This window comes from Chlamydotis macqueenii, chromosome 4 (assembly GCF_036417535.1).
Source record: "Chlamydotis macqueenii isolate bChlMac1 chromosome 4, bChlMac1.mat, whole genome shotgun sequence".
In the NCBI taxonomy this organism is placed as follows: domain Eukaryota; kingdom Metazoa; phylum Chordata; class Aves; order Otidiformes; family Otididae; genus Chlamydotis; species Chlamydotis macqueenii.
This window is the reverse complement of record NC_141559.1, coordinates 73,131,804-73,152,852: the sequence shown is the minus strand read 5'-3', so window position 1 is coordinate 73,152,852 and position 21,049 is coordinate 73,131,804. Positions and strand designations below refer to the sequence as shown.

Here is a 21,049-nt window from a genome sequence, read left to right as displayed (position 1 = left end):
CGCCGGGGGAAGCAGGCGGGGCGAGGCGCGTCGCAGGTTGTTCGCGTCAGTTCCTGAGGAGGAGAAGGTGGCGGTCGCAGGCGGCGGCCGCAGGCGGGGGCCGCGTCCCCTCACCACGGGCCGGGGCGGCGGCGGCCGGCTCTCCGCCTCAGGGCGCCACAGCTGCGGCCCGGACGGGCGGGAATCGGTTGCTGTCAGCCCAGCCCAACCCGGGGAGCCGGGCCTGCCGGCCCGTGGAGCGCGGTGAGAAGCTGCTGCGGTGCCGCGCTGCAGGTGCAAAATACCGGTTACCGGCTGCTCCCCGGAGCGCACAGAGGCCGGGGGATTTTCACCGAGTTGGTGGCTTTTGTCTGAGGAAGGTCTGTGTCGCTGTGAGCGCTGCTGCCTTTATCCTCTCCGGCGTTGTCTTTCTGTAGGCAACTGCCATCAGTAGCTTTTTATTTTATTTTCTAGAGGCTCTGCGTTTGCGAGTAGTGGTGTTTGTGACAGAGTAAGGGTGCAACGCGAGCGGGAGTTACTGGCAGCGGGGCACATCGCGGTGACTCCGCGGCAGCGCTCAGCAAGCTGAGAGGCAGCCTGCGTTGTTTCTTACTGCCGGGTGCCCGTGCGGGTTTCAGAGTGTCAGCGCAAGGCTGACGTGAACGCTGAGGTTGTGCTTCGGGGCGGTCCTTTCTTACTTTCCTGTTGTCACTGCCTGGTTTGGTTTCCTGATGAGTTTTGCGGCTGTTTTCTCAGAACCGAATTATATCGAAACGTTGTGTGATGAGAGAGAAATCGTAAAATTTTTTAAGTACCAGATCCTTTTTTATGAATTCTTACGTTTTCTCATTTGAGCGAGCTCATTGATTTGCAATGTAAATAAAGTTACATGCAATAACTGCAGTATTTTGATGTAAATTTTTCTCTGTGCCAAGCCAGAAGCCTTGAACTTCTGCCTAATTTTCCTGTTTTCCAGTTAGAAGAGTAATGCCTGCTTATTTGGTTTCAGGCTGAAATGCTCTTTCTTAATGCCTCTCCCCACCCCCCTTTCCCTCTTTTCTTTCCAAACGGGTTGCTCCGTGCTGGAACTGCACCTTCCTGGAACAGATTTGGAAGTCACATGCAGAAATGCTGTCCTGCAGTCCTCTTCCTCTATGTCTCTGCTGTCCAGAATGAGAAAATTACCTCCATGAAAGGATTAGATTGAAAGAAAAGAAATATAGCAAGGAGATATATCAAGATTATGAGGAAAAAAGTGACGAAATAAGAGGAATGCCAAACTAGTAGTTTTCTGTACTTCATTACGTTCATAGTCTGTATTGAGCCCTTGGCCAGCTCTGGGCCTGGATATCCTCGCAGTGCCTTTGAGAAATGCTTTTTCCACCCCGTCCCCTTGTTGTAATGTGGACAGTTTCTGTTCCTCTGTCGTTTTCATAAAGTGACAGAAATTGCTGGGTGTGATATGAGCAGGTTGCAGCAGAGGGCACTCCAACATGGACTTTTAACTGTAGGGAAGAAAGCAAGAAAAGTGAAGTTTAAGCATGGTTGCAAAGTTCATACTTTGTATTATTTAAAATTTATGCTTGAGTATGGCAATATGGCACTTAGGCGAAGTGCATACGTGCATAGTTTTCCAGAACTGCATCATCCATGTAGGAGAAACGCGCTATAGTCCTACATGTTTTGTGGGAGTCACTACTGTGATAGTTTTATTTTACTTCATTTATGCAGGTTTAATCTGTCTCTTTTACAGACCCATTGCAGGCAGGGCCTCCTGCTTGTCCCATTCTCCTGTTCCGTTCAGTGTTAGTGATGGACAGCATATTGATATTGTTGTAGTTTCACAATTCTCAGTGTTCACCGTGTCAAAGCAATGGAATAGTGTACAGGGCTGGAGGTGTTTATGTTTCCCCTGTGTAAAGCCATCTATTTATTTCTGCACCGTACTCCTGATGGCTGGGACAAACGTACCAGGTAGCGTAGTGCTCACACGGCCAAGTGGATCTGTGGGAGCTAGCCCAGTTCCGGACAAAATTACATCAGGCAAAGGAGATGCAAATATGCAGATTTTTACAGAAATTTGTTTCTTGCAATTGATTCACGTGAAATAAATGTTTTATTATCTCCTGAACTCTTTCACATGTTCAACCAGTGGAAGATAAGGAAAGGGTTCCTACCATTCCCTGATGTCTTCTGTCTTGTGTTTATGCAAGAGCAACGGCTCATTACTTCAGTTATATAAAAACAAACCTTAACATATAACCAACAGGCCGTTTAGTTAAGTTGTTTAAATGTTAACTATTAATCTGGAGATAATACAGACATCTCCTACATGTGAACAAGACTTTATATGCATGTTTGGGTGCTTTTATATTTTATTATTTTGCATTTAATTTAGAAGCGAGGTAGCAATCATTCACATTATGTTATTTAAGATGTGCTGGTTTTTTGCATAGATCTTTTTTCTCATCCCCCCTTTCTTATTATGCAATATTAACCAATGATGTCCCTGTTCCGTATTTTGCTTATTTTAAAAGGTTTAGCTCATGTTTTAGTAACAAAGACCATATAATTCATTTATATTTGATCAAAGGCATTTTTTTTTTCTTAGCTTCAACCAAGCCAGTTGAATTAGAAAAATGGAAGCACAAGCTTTTAGTTGTCTCTGCACTACTGTACTCATACGTTTGAACAAATATACGTATTTCATTAACAACTCTTTTGATTTCTTTTTATTGTTAAAAGTTAGACATCTGCAGTGCTTCAGTTTGTGATATATCTTTTCTTGTTTGATGCAGTTTAGCTAACGATGGCATCCACGCTGAATCGGAAAGAAGCCACTGGCAACCAAAGTTCATGGGATACTTTGCTACCAGATTTCCCTAAAGGACCACTTTGCAAATATCGTAAGAAAGCTTCCTTTAACTGGAAGGAGATGGCAATGTTACTAGATGGCGAAGATATCATCCAGCTTAAGGTAAACTTCTTACTTTCTTCAAGCTAATCTTGAACGTTCACCGTAATCACTAAAATCTTAGAAGGTGGGTCAGAGAAATCAAAAATGCCTTGTTTTGCATCTGACTGATACACTTAAGTGTATAGAAGAAACACAATTGCTTTGTGTCTGAGGGAGTTTCAAAGCTGTATGGGCAAATAGTGTTGTCCATACAGAGAGAAGGAATGACCCCACCTTTCAAAGAACAGCACAGGAAGTCTGCTGGGTTTTTTCTTTCTTACTGTGTCATTCACTTCAGAGAGGAGAAAAGGACTTCAAAAACTTTTTTAAAAGATTTTCCCTAAGGCACTGCTTTTATTTTTTTTTTTTCTGAATTACATGAAAGACAATTAGGAAGATTTTTATATCTTGAAGACACAGGGATCTGAGGTTAAAAAATACTATAGTGTATCATATAATGAAAAAAAATTTCCAAATTAAAACATTCAAAGATGTACATCCCCATATTGAATGGCTGCACATGGTGGTTCCATTAAATGGAGTACATTTCAGCTTTCTTCTGGGAACAGAGCAGTTGTGGTAGATTAATGCCTTTCCCATTATGGTGTATTTCTAAATGAATATAACCCCTCAGATTGAGGGCCAGTGCCCTTTAGATCCTGCCAGCAGCTTCCTAGAGTGAAATAATGAAGCTGCTATAAAAAGCAAGTAAGTTTTACCATACATTATACTCTTACATTCGGAGTGAATCAGTCTCACACTTATTACTTCATGGCAAAGGGACTTTCATAAAATTTAGGTGCATGAACTGTACATATGACAGACCATTAAAATTTATTTTTTTAATTCTCTAGAGTTTTGGCTTTATAAATTTGCATCTACTAAAAAATCGTTGTGGTCTGAGGCCTAGTATTATCCTAGGAGAACATTAACTTGTTTTGTTAATGCTTTTGGATTAATGTTCTCATGTCAGTTTTTTTCCTCCCTCAAGAACAGAATCTTCTCTGCTCTGGAAAATGATCCACTCTTTGCACATAATCCTGGAGAAGATTTGTCTCGTGAGAAATATCAGGAGCTGACATTCCTACGCTGTAAAAGGCTCTTTGAGTATGATTTTCTTACGCAGCAAGAGATCTTGGAGAACCCATTAAAGATATTTAATATGGTGATCTGTGTAGGAATGTACGATTGGTCTCCATGTCTCCAGTATTTCTTACATTGTGGTGTAAGTACAATTCAAAAGGTATAGTGGTCTGTGTTTGAAATGGTCTTGTAATACACAATTCCATTGCTTTCTGTCTATTTTATTAAAGCTATATCTTTTCCCAGTCCTTTGTTTTCAAAAATGAAATTCAGTTTAACTGTTCAGAAGAACCAGAGAGCTGTGACACTGGTAGATCTTTCTCCTTAAGTCCCATCTCCAGTGAAATGCCACCTGGAAAGTAAAGGTGGAGCCGTATAGACAGAGCTACAGAAAGATATTTTGATGCCTACCATTCCACCTTCTTCTGTCCACTCCTCTATGACATTAGCAGCCAAAGAACTTGGTTGTTTGGCCCTATTTGGTGGCTATGTCTTCGCTACAGATACAGCTATCAGAAACTTCCTTGCCTCACCCTCAGTGTGTTGATTCAAGGCAGAATCCAGAAGGAACTAAAACCCATGTAAGGTTTCTCATTAACATCAGTGGCCGGGATTCTGTTAATCAGTTGCTCTCTAGATGACTCTCTCAGAGAACACTTGACATAGCAAATAGTATCAATTGAATTAATTATTGCTGTTCATATGACAGGGGAGGGTCTGGGAATTACAGTTTTGTTATGTGAATATCCATCTAGAAAAACTGAAGGTAGCTTAAAAAAAGTGTTCTTTTTTTGATCTTGAAGCAGCTACCTTCAATTCCCAATCCGTTTGCAGTAAAACAAACTATAATACTCTTGAAGTTTTATTTTACTCAAGGGAACATCAGTAAGGACAAGTGGAAAGTGAGCTCATTAAGCATTTTTCAGAGTTTGCAATGAAGGCTTGAACAGGTTAGAGCTGTGAAAATTTCAATCCTCTGTAAAGAAGCCTTGACAAGATCAAATCCTGACTTACCTCTTCCAGCTATAGGTTAAGTAGTAGTTTACTGTGCAGTCTACTTTCCCTGGTCTCTTTAATGGACATCACTATTACAAATTATTATGCATGTGCAGTTTGTGCTTTCTATCATGGAGTCATTGATTTCATCCATAACTCTCTCTGGTTTTACAGGTATTTGCAGGTACGATTTTGAGTGCTTCCAAGAGATTTACAGACTTTGTGAAACAGATTTATAGCATGGAGGTAATTTTTTTTTTTTTTTAATAACTTGTGAGAACTTGGTACCATCAGAACCGTGGCACTAAGTGTGCCCTTGTGTTATTTCTTATCTTGTTATGTACCTAGCTGATTCCAAATAGCAAAAGAAAAGTTCAAGGAGCAGATTAAAGCACTGAGCCCTGACTATCCTCACTGCTAGCTATGATGCCACTTCCTGGATCTGTTCTAGACTGTCCAAGTTAACATGCAGACAAAGTTTAGGTACTTCTCTCAAAAGGCAGTATAGGTGACACTACACCAGGTTTGTCTCTGTCCGTAGTCCTTTAAGAGTATATCCTAGAAAGTTTTGCATGCTCAAACACTCACACATCTACATCAGAATCTGCGCAACTCATACCCTTGCCAAGATGCTATAAATATTCCATTCTAATGCTATAAAATGGAAAATAATAATGTGTTCATGCCACAGAAGCACCACATAGAGTCCAGTGGAGACTCAGGACCTAGTGCCCTGCAGAATAAGTGCAGCCTATCTGATAAAGAAGGAGCTAATCCTAAACAGTTTCTCCTGTCTGTGCCGTTTAGCCATGTGGGCAACATTCAGTGTCTGGTTTGACCTCTTTGATTTTGCAAGATATATATGTTTGCAACTGAGCTTCATGCTTTTGTTATTCTTTATCACTTCTTATCTTTTTTTTTGCCAACCATTCATCTCCCTTGCTTATTTATTTTTCTGAAATTCTATGTTTATCTGTCTGCTTGTAGACAGCAATACACAGCTAAATAGCTCTGATTTGATGCCCCATGTTAAGGATCAGGATGAATTCTTTTAATGACTCAGTCTGCACAGAAGCCTGAGGATATGTGTTTGTCAGAATACATATTTTGCCTGAGGCTTCAGGTTTGGGTTTTTATTTTTTTTATTTTTTTTAATTCTCACTTACTTTTCAAAAGTTTGCTACTGTAGAGTGTGTACTACAGGCCAAACCAGTCTAAGGTAAAGGATTCCAGTATGCACGTTTCAGTGTGTCTTCAAGCAGGAAGTGTTTCCAAATGCTGCTGAGAACCAAGTGTATGTATATGTTCTGATATAAATTTATCTTCTTCAGTAGTGTATGCTATTTGCAGTGTGGAAAATGAACAACCTCATTCTGTTTTTATCCGAACTTTGAGAGTTCCCAGAATTGCTTGTAATGCAAGCAGACTTGTTGATTTTCACCATGCAACCGGAGAGCTGAAAATTTAGTTAGTGGATGTAATAATCTGTACCTGCCTGCCTGAGTCAGCCATCAGCAAAGAAAAAGTGCCTGTTACCCTACTGCAGGCACGATGTCCTAGCCTTAGGGTTACATTTAATTGGTGTCTTGCAATTGCAAGTTACTTTCCAATAGCTGTATTTGCAATAATTTTAAAATCTTACTATTTTAACTGCTGTAATAAAGTAGTCTTGAACTGTGCCTTATATCTCCTTATTTAGATTTTTGGATGTTTTGCTCTGACTGAGCTCAGCCATGGAACTAATACCAAAGGCATACGGACTACTGCCACATTTGATCGTAGCACTCAGGTTAGTCCTTAATGCACAGCAATAATGTTTGACACTGTTAGACTCTGTTATTTGCTTACAAGACAGAATTATTCAAGGAGTTCTTTGATTAACAAGAAAGAATGAAGTTCAACTCCAAATGTAAAAAAAAAAAAAAAAAAAAAATCAAATACTTACATTGGAAGGAAGAGTGGTTTTGGGGAGCCCTGGTTCCAGAAAATCAAAACAGACAAGTATATCTCACTTCATGTGCTGTGGGTGCCGCAGTTCAGAGACAACTCTCCTTCCCCTTCATTGATTTCTAAGAGAAAGAAATGGCTTCCTGCAAAGAATACTGTTAAGGGCAGATGTGGGGATTTCAACAGATAAGCATGTTCCCACACAGCTTTCCAGTGTTTTCAAAACAAAGTCTTCTGCGTTAGTATTTTTGACTCTTGTAAATCTGTGCATTTAATACCCAGAATACTTCTTAAGAAGAGGAAAGTGATTTCATACCAGCAGAAAAAAATACAAGGAAGTGAAATTGTTGTCTGTTATATATCAATATTTACAATAAATCCAGAAATTGATGTTTTCTTGTACAAGTAGTTAGTTTAGCTTCTGGTTATGATACAAGGATAGCATCCTTCTCCTTTGTTGTGTCTCTTAAGGAACATACAGATTAAATTGTCTGTTTTCTTTAAATATGAAGATTTTATATACAACAATGAAGAATATTTCCTGAGAATCAGAAAAAGAAATACGAAAAAGAGATAACAAGACTGTTGAAGAGACTGAAAGAACAAAATAATAAACTACTATTTCCATTAGGATGCTGCTTACTATTCATAATTTGTTTTCTGAAAACAGCACTGCTGCGGAAATAAATTAATTGTCCTAACGTGTTTTTCAGTAAATGACGTTTTTGACGTTTTACATTAAGGGAGAAGAAAATAGAAGTTAAGAGAGAAGGCTGATAGACCTTTCTCTCTCTCTTTGTCATCTACATCCTTGGTTTATGCCAAGTTGAATTTAAAATGTATAATTTTATATCCCAAGAAGGTAAGCTCATCATCTTCCGCAAAGACTGTGGCATTTTATTGCACTGTAATATACAGAACTGCCTGTTGTTACTGTCAGCAAACAATGTCGCTCGTTGAAGTGGCTTCAAAAGAATGAGAAATGAGAATCACGGGTTTGAAACATAAGATGTTATATTCTTCAGTAGGACAGCGTTCCATTCTGCAATTCATTGATCATTTATGCAACATGGATCATCAGATCCCTTTCCAGAAAAAAAAAACCAAAACAACAACTTTGTGAGTTTGGTGGCATGAAAAGTTTATTTAAATAAATTTGATGTTTTGCTAGTGATGAGTGTGCTGCAATAAAAGTGACTGAAGATCATGTAACTCTGAGTTCAGACTTCTTTTACATCCACTATTTGGAATCTAAAAGTCTGAATGCTCAACTATGTCTAAATTTCAGGATACATGTGTTCTTCCAAATTCCCACTACTCATGGTCCCCCAGTTGTGCAAACTGGGAAGTATGCTGCCTTTTACACTGTCAAATGATTCGTTTCCATACAAAACTGCGCAAGGAGGAGGTGGTCCCTGCATAGGTTTCAGCCCTCAGAGCCGGAACAGCCCTCACAGTCCCTGACATGGACACACAGCTCAGCTTAACCTAAGATCTAGGAAGTGCTTCCAAGTCCATTACTTTCATTTTTTTAACCACTTAAATGAGCAGTTGAAAGGCTTAATTTCAGGCTGTACAATGAAGTGATTAACTTTTTCAGCTCTATGTTTTTCCTAGCTACAGGAGCTGAGGACAGAGTGAAACCCTGGCAGTTAGTGGACGTTTTGAAAACGTTACCATGGTGATGAAACAAAAAGCAAAATAGCTACGTGTTGATTTTTGTGGTTTCTACCATTTACTCCTTTCTTTGCTGGCTACAGGAATTTATCATCAATACTCCTGACTTTGAAGCTGCCAAGTTCTGGGTTGGCAATATGGGGAAACACGCCACTCATGCAGTTGTGTATGCCCAGCTCTATACTCCTGATGGACAATGCCAAGGGTTACATTCCTTTATTGTACAGGTAGGATAGAAATACTGCAATTTTTTTTTTTTCTTTATGGGAGAAATGGATTCAAATTGAAGTTTTCCTGTTATGCTATTGTTTCAACATTTACTGCAGTTGTAACAAGTGTACTGTTTTTAAATGTTTGGTGGTTTTGTGATAGTTGTGCAGCCAGTTTTCTGTCAGTTTTCTGCAAAAACTTCTAAAAAAAACCAAAAAAGCTGAAAAGCCTCCAGATTATCAGACTATCTATATTATTAGAACTAACCTATGCTATATGAAGTCCTGAAAGTCTTCAGTAAGACTTAAAATGATTTATGTCTGCCAGTGCTGCAAGCTACAGCATGTGTGCTGCGTGAAATCTGCAAGCTTCTACCACAGAGATTGGCTTGTAAAATTAAAGACATTAGAAAATATGATGATGCAGTAGAAAAGTTGTACGTAGTAAAATGAACTAGTTGCAGACTCAGCAGAATTTATTACAAAATCATGGAATATCTCAAAGCTGATAATTACATAAAAGTTCAATTGATTGTCTGTGTACACCTGAAGAAGGTTTCAGTGCTAGTCTGATGATAGCAGTCACCAGTGTTAAAGTTATTTAACACAGGAATGTAATTATTGTCACATTACCAAAGTAATTTTTATTAAGGGATCTATGTCCTGAATGAAAGAATACATAACTATAAGGTACATCCAGGACTACTTGCTTGGAAAAAGAGAACTTTCTTTAGCGTTAACAGCAGAATACAAGGGGAATTATTGGGAATATTTTCACTGTTTGAAAAGTTAAACCAATAACTTTGACTGTTTCTCAACTGAAATAATGTTTAATTCCACTTCTATGCAGATTCGAGATACAAAAACTCTCCTACCAATGCCAGGTGTGATGGTAGGTGACATAGGAAAGAAACTTGGGCAGAATGGGCTGGATAATGGGTAAGTGAATCCATTTGAATGAGGAAACATTCTTCATCATATCACACTGTAGTGGGGCAATTGTCCTCCTGTATCAGTTCTGTCTTTACTTCTGAGGTATTCGCTAGTGGTTTTAAGTTGTTGATATTTCTGAAAAAAAACCAACCCAGATTGAAGAATCTTGAATTTCAGTATTTTCTATCTGAGTAACCATAGTCTTTCTGCTTCTTGCACTTTTAGAATATGAAGTGCCACTGATACTCTGTGAATATCCCCAAGTATTATTGGAGTCATAGATGCTGCAACAATAATAATGAAAAAATAATAAATAAATCTGTGAAGTTCTGAGAAAAGGCACATCAGTCTCTCCACCCATCTGAGTGCAAACCCTTGATTATTTTGCTTGTTGATTTCCAGCCCACAGAAAGGCTGATGGAGGTACACAGACAAGGTTTACAGTAAAGGTGTAAGATTAATGAGGCCCAGAAGAGAAACTAGATACCTTGTTTAAACCGTGGGATTTCTGGTCTAATCATCTGCAAAAGAGAAGAAGAAAGTTAGTTATTTTTTCCTGTGTTCTCTATGTACAGTTGAAATAAAAAAGTACCTGGGCTGCATTTCTGAGTCATAGCCTCCAAGATTCTTACTGTGTATCTGCTAACTAAAGGCATCTGATAGGGAGGAGACACAGTGGGGAAACTGATTAAAACAGCCATTATGTAAAAATTATTATTTAAACCCCTGTATTAGTTACATAGCTCTGTGTGAAGACAGAGACCTAAAACAGTAAGGGAAGGAGGTGTTACTTCTTTATGGCTCAAATTTACCTCTCTCTCTTGATTCAGTTCATTACAGATACATGTGTTGTCCTTCATAACATGTCATTGCACTAAACAAAGTATAGGTGTGCTAAGGTGTTCTGCTTTCGGATGTAATGGCTTTGACCAGCTTTCCAGAAGGTTATAGGTCTTCTATAGTTTGTTGTCTGTACCAGCCACCTCCTGACATCTCAAATAGCCCGTAGTGGCAAAAATAACACTGACTTTTGTATTTATGTAGATGTGAGAAAATGCCTGGAAAAGAAGGAAATTTGGTTTTTGGTGGGTATTTTTGGCTGCGTCTGCATTACAAGCTAGCAGCCACCAGATGGCATAGCGACATGGGCCTGAGTAATCTAAATGTAATTCAGCTTCATATTTCTGTAGAAATGGTCAAATTCTGCTGTTCATTCTTAATTTGTAGCATAGTTTTAAGTGCAACATGAGGAAGGAAGAGAGCATGCTGAATTTCATGTACAATTTGTATGTTTGTGTATTTATTTAAAGCATGCTATGTGTAAGAGCATGTGTAAGTATGCTCTGTTGAGAGTATGGATATCAAATAACTGTGTGCTTGTCACATAACATCAAAATGCACAGAATTTTAAAATCCATGATCCTTTGATCTACTGGGAAAAAACAGAGCATTGCTTAAAATACTGGTAATAACTGAATAATTTGAAATTATAATACACTGTAAATAAGATACATCAATAACTTCCTATCTCAATGGCCAATGAAATCTCTTGTCTATGACATCACATGTCATTTAAAGTAATCATGGGATGTTCTAATCTTTCTGTTTACCTTGCATATGCTGCTTTTAAAAAATATTTTTTATTTTCTACTAACAGCAATGCCTGGGGAGCCCTATTCATGAGTATGGATTCTCCGAATATGGATTAAGACAGTCCCTGTACTAGAAAGGTTACGTCTAAGATAGCACCTGCAGGCTAGGTTGGAGGGATTGAGGGAGCCCAAAGATACCTTCATTCACCTGAAAACTGTAGGAGCCTATGTTTGTGATCTACCTCAGCTGTTGTCTTTGGAGAGGTCTGAGGCTGAATGCCAACACTGTTCGCAAGAAGTAGAGAACTAGGTTTCCCTTTGCAACCTTCCCGCTCACACTGAGCTGTCAAAAATGTCAGGACTTGTACACATGGCTTCTCAGAGGTGCACGAGGGCCTGGATGGGGACTGGAGAGATCGCAGTTTCATAGCTCTGCATTGTTTGCAGAGACAACAAGCTGTGCTGCTGTAGCAAGTGGACTGTTGGTTGCGTGATCTGCAAGATGCCAGGATTCGCAGGGAGATGTTTCTTCCTAGGCCGCCAGACACTGCCTTGTCAAGGTGTTCTACTAAGCAGTTTAGTAATCTTCTATCCTAGCTTGTCCCAGAGAAAGCACCGCCTGCAGTTCTTGTGCGCCTTTGTAAGTTGTGATGAGAAAATGTTCCATGATCTTGTGACTAAAAGTATTAGTCTCTACCACATGCTTTGCCAGTTTTTTGGATGTTTGTGTGAAGTGTGGTTCAACTGCCATAGGCACTTAGTAAATCAGATGCATTTCCATGCAGTTGCACTCAGGGTCAAGGGTCAGAGTGAAGACGAGAGTCTGACATCTGTGGCAGCGATGTCAGATTTTGTTCCTGTACTTCAAGAAATTTATGCTACTGATTTTCAATATGAGTACAGTTAAGCTTCTGCACACTTATGTAGGACACAGGGAAGAAATTCCAGAGCTTCCTTAGAAAATGCCATTGATTTATACTATGTAAGAGAACAGAGTAGGTGATTGTAGTTATCCCTTCTGGCTTTCAAAAACAATTAATCTCTTGGGTCGTTTGGCTGAAGGCTGGCTTCCTGCTAATGCAGAGTGCAATGCTTTCAGTAAGAGAAAGAATTTCAGAAGTAATGTGGGAATTTTTGCAGTGTAAATCCAATTGACTAGCCTGCTACTTCTAAGTCTGTCGTTTCAAATAATTATCATAGCTTCATAATTGGAATGTCAAAAAATCACATTAGTTTTGCAAGTCTTTGTAACTAAGCTGCCTTGACAGAAAAGATGAAATAACTTTAAAATTTTAAAATATTTTTATTTCTCTCTGTCATTTACAACAATTTGTATAGTCAGTACATAAATGTTTACAAATAGAGCTCCAGTTTTTCTTATGGAGAGTTTAGACTGGCTTGTGTTTTGTTACCAAAAAATAAGACAGACTGCCACCAGGGGATGCAAGTGCTTCAGTCTTTATTTTTATAATATAAAAATGCCCACCTGTTGCTAGTGCTCTGGCAGTCTTTGAAATGTGCTGTGTACTGAGGTCCCAAAATGGAAGTAACTGTGGAAAAAAAACAGCCACCAAAAAAACTCTGGGTATTTGGGATCCAGGGACTTTTCAATAAAATGCACAGCAGGCATAAAAGAAGGAACATAAAGCAAGAGCTTGGCTAAGTGCTGATGTGCGTTTGTGGTTTGTTTGGGTTTTTTTTTTTTGTCTACCCTGGCTAATGTCACTTTACCAAAATTACCCATTGCTGCAGTGCACGTCAGTAAATGATTGCCACTGAATCAGTGGTGAGCCAGTTTCATCTCCAGTTGTAACTAGAGCAAATTGCTGCTTTCCCCACTCCAGAAACAGAACCGATGCCCAACTGAATCTGCATGGGGAAGAGTTTGAAAATAAGTTGTAATTGTGTTCCTGAAGTGGTGCTTAACGTGCCTGTCCTTGTAAAACATACTTTGAGCTCGTTCAGCTGTACCTACTGATAATGTGTATACAGTTTGTTCAGCAGACAAAACCTATAGGGTTTTTAAGGAACTAGTGAAATGAAGCTATCACAGATGTAGCAAACCACTACCAGACAGAAAACCATTTATTTAATAGAATTGTGTGTAGGGCAGAAAAGGATCTTTGTAGAGGAAGGAGAATTGTTAGCTGTAACTAATTGTAATGATGAACTTTGGAAAACTAAGGATTTTTATTAGTTGTTTAATGACCTTTCATGTGCAGTTAAAATGTGATCAATTTCTCCGCACATACGACATGCTAAGACATTCAGCATGTTCTCTGGCAATCACAGAGGCCAGATTCAGTTTTCTGGATCCTGAGAACAAACAAAAGACCCAAGAGGAAATTGGTAAAGGGGATTTATTGGGCAGAAAAGCAATAAATTATGTAAAAGAATCACTCCTGGAAAGAGATTGCAGGTTCTTAAAGCCCTCACTACAATTCCTTGTATATTGGCGAAGACGGCATATAACACACAGCCTCCAAGCCTTTACAGATGACTTTTAAATGGTTAATCCATTTTTTTTTCTTCTTTACTATTTCAGTATCAATGCCAATAATACATTAAGATTCAGCTACTGGTAGTTTAAGGGTAGAAAAAATGAAAATCTAGTCCTTCAAAGGGTTTTTGTCTCCTAGTATTTATCCTCTTAACTCTTATTTAGATTTTGCAATGGTTGCAGTTATGTTGCCACGAAGATAGGAGCTATAATACATAGTTGAAGCCTAAATGGTCTCTTGGAGCTTTATCTGACAATCTGAAGCAGTAGTTTGGTGAAGATAATTCCCGTACTCAGCTTCTTTGGTTGCTTGCTTCTATTCCTACACTGCTTTTTTCTTTGTGCTGGGACAGACGTTTGTGTAGCTGTGTAGGGGACTCAAGTTAGGGAACTGGAACTGCCTGAAAACCAATCTGACAAAAAAAACCCCCAAATTTGTCTGTCTTCAACCAGATTGTTTGTCAGGCCTGGTTCACTGAAAGGCCACAGAAGAGGCTGTTCCAGTACAGAGAAAGGGGAAGTATAGAGATGTGAATAAGAAAGCAAGTGTAGGAATCAGTCCTGCTTCTCAAATAAACACGCTTATGCTTGCTTGACATTTTTATTGTCTTGCAGCCTCTGACCAGACTCACAAACAATTGCAATAGTAATGAAGCAGCTATAAAATAAAAATATATGTTTAAAATGCTTGTACCAGTACTTACATTATCTGAATACAGTACCGTCAATCCTTCAGTCCTAGCAACCTGATCTAGTCGGGGATGTCCCTGCTCCTTGCAGGGGGGTTGGACTAGATGGCCTTTGAAGGTCCCTTCCAACTCTAACCATTCTATGATTCTATGATTCAATCCTTGTGAACGGTGCCACTTTCACAGTTAAACCAAGTATTGTGTAAGACTCACTTTGCAGATTTGCAATTTAAGTCAAAACAGTGATTTTCCAGTGGAATCATTGATATTTCCCAGTTTTGCCCTCTCCACTTAATTTCTACAGTCAAGATTAGACACTTTATGGGTACATACAGTGCTGTGCGTATTGCTAAAATGTAGTCACATTGAGTGCTAAAGAGTGCTGCTTATCCCCTCATTTTTGTCACTCACATGTACCTCAAAACTGTGTAACCATAGCCAGGTCACTGCAATGCCTGTCACACTGACAGGCACTTGATGGTGCTAATGGGGGAAGGCAGATTCATTTGTTTTATCACCCACAGAAATGCAGCCATGCATCTTTGTGTCTGCAGTGAACTTCAAACAACGTATTTGTTCCAGATCTAGTTGGAGATGGCCCTGTTCCTTGCAGGGCGGTTGGACTAGATGACCTTTGAAGGTTCCTTCCAACCCAAACCATTCTATGATTCTATTTTTCTTCTTTAGCAGAGCTCTGTCAGCTCTTGACGGTGGCAGGAGTCTGCACATCCAGAACTCCTTGCAAGATTGGCACTTAGACTATAAGAACTCTAGGGTGAGTGCGTCTTTGTGTGTCTGTGAAGTCCATTAAGATAGGATTAGGAGGCCTATAAAATGCTATATTGTTTTATAATTTTTACTGATCATTACTGTTACAGAGCTGCATTCTTAGGTTAGAGCCTTGATTGTGGAAACTAGAGCTGACATACTGCCTTGCAGTTTTCCCCAGCTTCTCTGTAACTCTTCTCCATTCTAACGTTTCCTGAGTTTCAGTCTGGAATATGTGGCTGTCTTCTTTCCTTCTCTAAGTTTTTCACCAAACCTCTGAAATGTTATTCTTCCCAAGGTTTACAGTTTCCCATAAACAGCCGTGAGATCGCTTGACTTGCAGCCTTCCAATACCATTCACCTGCTTTCTGTTTCTGGCTGGAAGGATTGAAGGAACCGTCGCTGTGCCGTCTCTAACATAGTCAATAACCAAAGCTGTCAGGAAAGGGGTTGTAGTGAGTCTGAAATTCAGCAAAGCAAGTTTGAGCTATTTGTACTATAGGTAACAGCTTATTAATTTAGTATTGGCAAAAGGAGCTTGTCATTTTTCCAGCTGCTCCTTTTTTTTATCAGCATTACTGTGCACCAGATGAATTGCTATTGCATGATTTAAAGTCGGTAGGATTAACTTTGCTTGGAATGTTCTCTAACCTACTGGCCAAGGAACCCAAACAAGAATGCTGCTGTTGGAACAGTGCTTTGCTCAGCTAATCCAGGTAGAAGTCTATGAGATACAGGTTTTTTTAACCTGTGGGTAGATGATGCAAAAATTGCACATTGCTATAGAGCCTTATAATGTATATTTAAAGTGACAGCTATCTGTCTTTCTTGCTGAGAGGTCTTACTCTCAGTCACACTATCTGCTGTGCAGAAGAGGCCATAAGTCGGGTAGCTTTCAAACCTATGGTCTCGTCATCACCATGTGAAATTTAACCATTTTCCAAACCTGCTGGTACATGGTATCCGCATGACTGTGTATTCAGTTCCGTTGTTGTAAGATATTTTTACAATTCTTTAAGGATATTTTTCCCCTAAATGTGTTGACAGATATGGTCTCTGTCTATTCACTATGCTCTCTGGGCTAATAACCATTAGAAATGTGATCGCTGACTTCATTAAATCTTACTATTTATTTTTAATATGTTCCGATATCAAGTTCAAACTGGCCAGTATGTCTAACAATTTCAAATAGCAAAGTTCTTGAAGAAGGAGCGTAACAGCAGTTGGCAGTGATCTCACAAGGTCGCCCTAACTGCCAGGTCCTGTAAGGTTCTGCTTTTATTTTCAACACTGGTGTTTATAGGCAATATATCTTATTTCTTTATGCATGGGAATTTTCTGGGTGATGTTTAATTGCTAGTTCTGTCTCTGTCTTTTGCTTCTTAAAGGTTTTGCCATCTTGTATGTGTTTATTTTGATAGCAGGTTACAGAAGAAGAATGAAATAATGTCTCTGCAGTGGACAATATGGAGGAAAAAACCTAAACTTTCAAAAACTTTCATTTTAAGAAAATAGATTGTTGTATAACGATTGGAAATTTAGTATTCTGGTTCACTAGCTGTGAAAAAATTTATTATAAGAAGAGTATATATGTAGTTTTTAATCAAAATTTGTGTCTCTCTAACAAAAGGTTTCCTCTAGATTTAACCATTTGGGCTTTTATCACAACAGGTGAAAGTGGGTGAAACTGTTTAGGTCATTTTGGAAGCCATGTTGCTGGCACGTATTTGCCACATGTTCAATATTAGTGGGCTTGGATTTCATAGAAGTGGGTTATTAGTATATAAATTTATGTATTAGTAGATTTGAATTTGCTTTTTAAGAACTCTAGTTTCAAGCACATGCCCATATAAATAATTTTCTACAATTGCACAGCTTTGCTGAATAAATTAAGCTAATCACTGCAGTGTAAAACACAAAAGGACAATTTGCCATCTCGTTCGTTGTCATTACTACTACGAATCTTACTGTTCATCACACATGGGACTAAACGTGCTACAGATATGTATTTCCAAAGAGAAGGCTCAAGAGCTGGAGCTCTTTGAAATTTCTTCCTAATCTGTTCCCCAAAGACTTTATTGTCTCTCTGTTAGGTCAGCTCTTCCTTTAGTCTCTCTTATGATTTCTGGTTTTATCACTCATTCAATATATTTTTAAAATAATGTTTCATTGCTTTCTTCCATGCATCTTTTGCTACATGGGAGGGATCCTTTATAAATACCCGTGAAGCTTTCTTACTTTCATCACTCAGATTCCTCCTTAAAATGCTCATTTGCTGTAGTGACTTATAAAAAAATGGCAGTGCTTAGTTGCCAATGTGCTGTGACTGGCAGGTATCATATCAAGAAAGTGTTTTTCAGTGTTTCGTGTCTACCTCACTGTTTGTTTGAACACATTTGTAGCTTCTTGCCTTATGCTTGGGTTGTAAGCTCCTAGGAGGAAGCACCTTCTTGTAGTTCTATGGATGTACAGTAACTAGGAAGAGACACTGCTAAACTAGGGACCTAAACCTTGCCACACACTCTCCTGTAATTAAGGTAGTGAGTAATAATAATAAAAAACTTCAAATTCTATTTAACATGCACGCTATTGCTTTAAAATATTGGAGTAGCTGTACAGTTTTAGTTGTGATGGATTTTGTTTGGGGTATAGGGAGCAGAGAATGTGAATTTAACCAAAAGATCTTTTTTGAATGAGGTTTTTTTTTTATTTTCAGTGATATGAAAAAAATATTAACAAAGATTGAAATCAGATTTTTGGAAATTCTGAATTTGGTTCTATTACAAAGAAGCTGGCATTTAATAAAGCAGTTTTTAGCATGGTTAAGGCCAGTAAGCAGCTGGTTCTCGGTCAGGATAGCATGCTTTTCTCTGTGGCTAAGTCTGAAAATACTGTGTATCTCTAAGGCTGAATAAATTCAGTATGCAGATATGTTTCCTTGGAAACAACTCGTAATTTTAAAGCACGTGCAGCAATGCAACCCTTATGTAATTTATTAATGTGAAAGACCTGGCTCTCGTGAGCCTTATTAAATAGATCAGCCTGTATTGGCAGGAAAAAGGAGTTTGCTTTGATGACAAATACAGCTTTTCAAGTGCTTTAGATAGTGAGATATTTGTGAGTGGAGCTGATATTACTGCTATTGTGCCAAGTACTGCCCGTTTGGGTGAAACAGTTCATACACTTTCTTCCTGAAGCATATGAATACTCAGGATATTCTGCCTATTCCAACAACTTTCTTCTTTGTTGCTGCTGGGGTGCCACAATTTAGAAAAGGTTATCTTGCTCTCTTTAAGATGCCTCATTCCAGGGAACAGAAATCTTAGTTTGAGTTTAAACAAAGGAAAACTCTCCATTCAGTTCCTTCTCAGGGCACTGTTTCAGCTATGTCCTCATTTGTATTGCAATAACATGAATGATCTTCACAGATCTGTATTTCAGACTCATAAAAGTATATAGTGTCTCTATGCTGAAGCAGTTTCCAGACTGAACTGAACAACACATCAGTAAAGCAGGTGGTTCAGCATCATTGTGGCAGTGAATTATTAGGAGTCAGAATGACCCAGTCAGGCTCTAAGCAGGAGAGGAAGTTGTTCATCTTCCCAGGATTTTCAGTAGCTGAGATAGCAAGAAAAGTAACTTACCTAAACTCATGCAGACTGAGAATTCAGCTCAGGTTTCTGGGTTGTCAGTGAAAGTGTCTGTCAAACTGCTGGTGTGTAAGGTGTCTAACAAGTAACTTTACCTGTCCCTCCGCTCAAACAGAATATGTTGCTCATTCTTTCACTAGTTGTTTACCTCTTTACCTATGAAGATTCTGAAACAATCTCCTAGAGTGAATGAAGTGCTTATTTTGTTTTTTTTCTAAGCATCGTCTTTATTTTTGAAAACAAACTGAAGTTAAAGAGTGATAACAAATCATTTTCCATCTTGAATTTCGTCTGCTGGCCTGAATCTGAAAGCCTTTGTTCTCCCAGGCATAGTCTCCTAAAATTAACTACCCCACTTGATGCCTGCTGTTTTCAGGTCACTGATATACCTGACGTCATTGTGCAATTGTGTCTTTGTTGTGACCTTTTTTTATAATAACAGCTCAGACTATGTTGAGATAGATTTTACAAAGCTTTTGTATTTATTTAAACAGATTTGCCATGTTCCACAATGTCAGGATACCTAAACAAAACATACTGAATGTAGCTGGAGATGTCACAGCTGAAGGGAAGTACTCAAGTTCAATCAAGGTATGAATCAACATTCTGTTTCATTAATACGTTGCTGTTAATTAAATAGACAAAGGTATAAGTAGGTTAAGAGAGAGAGCATGGGCCACTCATGTTGGGAAGTACTAGATGTCTTGACTTAAGTAAGGCTGTTGGTGATTTCACGTGAATGCTGTTTTTTTAATTGCCTTTCAGAGATGTCTCAACACACCATACTGAATTTACTGACATCTTGCTCTTTGCACCGCCTCACTGATCCCAAAGTAGTTCAGAGAAACTACTTTGAAACTTGCCTGAATGTCTCATTCTTATGGGGAAGGTAAATGAAATGATAGCTTCACCACTCAGTCTGTGCCTTTTATTCATTCAGAACGTTAAAGAGCGTTTTAGTGCAGCTCTGGGATCCTTGTCCATGGGAAGAATTCTGATCACAGCAGTTTCCACGACCAATTTAAAGCTTGCCTTATCGATAGCCATTCGCTTCTCAGCAGCTCGCCGTCAGTTTGGACCAACTGATGAAGAGGAAATACCTGTTCTTGAATACCAAACACAGGTAAATACTTTGGAGTTCACATCTACAGAGGTTCATATAATGAAACTCAGATTCAGAGCTTCTGCAGATCAAAACAGCAGCACTGAAGTTAGTGAAAATAAAGTTGTCTGTGTCATTTGACGTCTCATTCCCATGCAGCTGTGGGGGTTCATTCCAGCTTAAGGCCTTCTTACACTTCTTCTGGTGTGATCAGACTTGACATAAGTTCTTGGAATAGCAAAATCCAAAATATTAATCTTTCTCTGAAGTACCTAGAAACATTTCTTTTCTAAAATAGTAACCTTTTCAGAGAAAGACTGTCTTCTCTGCACATGTGAAGGTACTGTAGATATAGAAACCAGTACTTGTTTAAAAATATCAGTGTTTCTTTTGCTGCTATGCAAATTTTTTAGCCTTTATTCCTTAAAAGTATAGAAATCAATGACATGCATTATGGTGAAGTCTGAAGCTAGTGCTGATTTTGAGAGGAATGTAACCAATGTTTTTCTGCAGATTATGCAGATGAAAAGCACCTTTTGCTCTGAAAAAAATAAAATGAGAGTATGTAGGGTAACTGAAATAGAGACAACTCAGATCTGCTGAATGAGAAAGGTTAATATACAAGAAGTGCTGAAAATAAACCTGCCAAGTTTTTCCTTGCAAAATGGGTGCTTCTTTCCAGGTTTGCACTTGCAACTTTAAAACTTGCAACTTTAAAAGATTTCATGGGTTTATACAGTTTGGTAAAAGGTGCCTTCTTTGCATCTCTTCTGAGTAAGCCAGGGTCTGCTTCCAACTGTTTTTCGAGTCTCTCAATTTTTCTTGGTTTTGGCTGGTTCTGTGGGCTCTGCTTGCTGAACGTCTCTCCTCATTCCCTTCTTGCTCTACCACAAAAGCCTCCTCAAGCAATTTCTCTTCCCCTTCATGGGCTTAAAGTTGCATGGAGCAGCAGTGATGCTTTTTTCTCT

The 21,049-nt window shown here is 38.8% G+C and overlaps 1 protein-coding gene across 3 annotated transcripts in view; it reads left to right on the top strand.

Annotated features, from left to right (window-relative positions):
* The first annotated feature begins 104 nt into the window (after positions 1-104).
* Positions 105-21,049, top strand: part of ACOX3 (acyl-CoA oxidase 3, pristanoyl) — a 34,943-nt gene continuing 13,998 nt past the window's right edge. For 2 of the 3 annotated variants that reach the window (XR_015258418.1, XM_086746596.1), the window contains exons 1-9: positions 105-359; positions 2,783-2,956; positions 3,927-4,160; positions 5,189-5,260; positions 6,714-6,803; positions 8,722-8,865; positions 9,698-9,786; positions 19,474-19,570; positions 19,920-20,102. Coding sequence is in view for 2 of the 3 variants with exons in the window: in XM_086746596.1 (XP_086602722.1) it covers positions 2,789-2,956; positions 3,927-4,160; positions 5,189-5,260; positions 6,714-6,803; positions 8,722-8,865; positions 9,698-9,786; positions 19,474-19,570; positions 19,920-20,102 (1,077 nt within the window). In the remaining variant the exon portion in view is untranslated. Of the gene's footprint in view, positions 360-2,782; positions 2,957-3,926; positions 4,161-5,188; positions 5,261-6,713; positions 6,804-8,721; positions 8,866-9,697; positions 9,787-19,473; positions 19,571-19,919; positions 20,103-21,049 lie in introns of those variants that run through there. The other variant, XM_086746597.1, reaches the window with a different exon arrangement.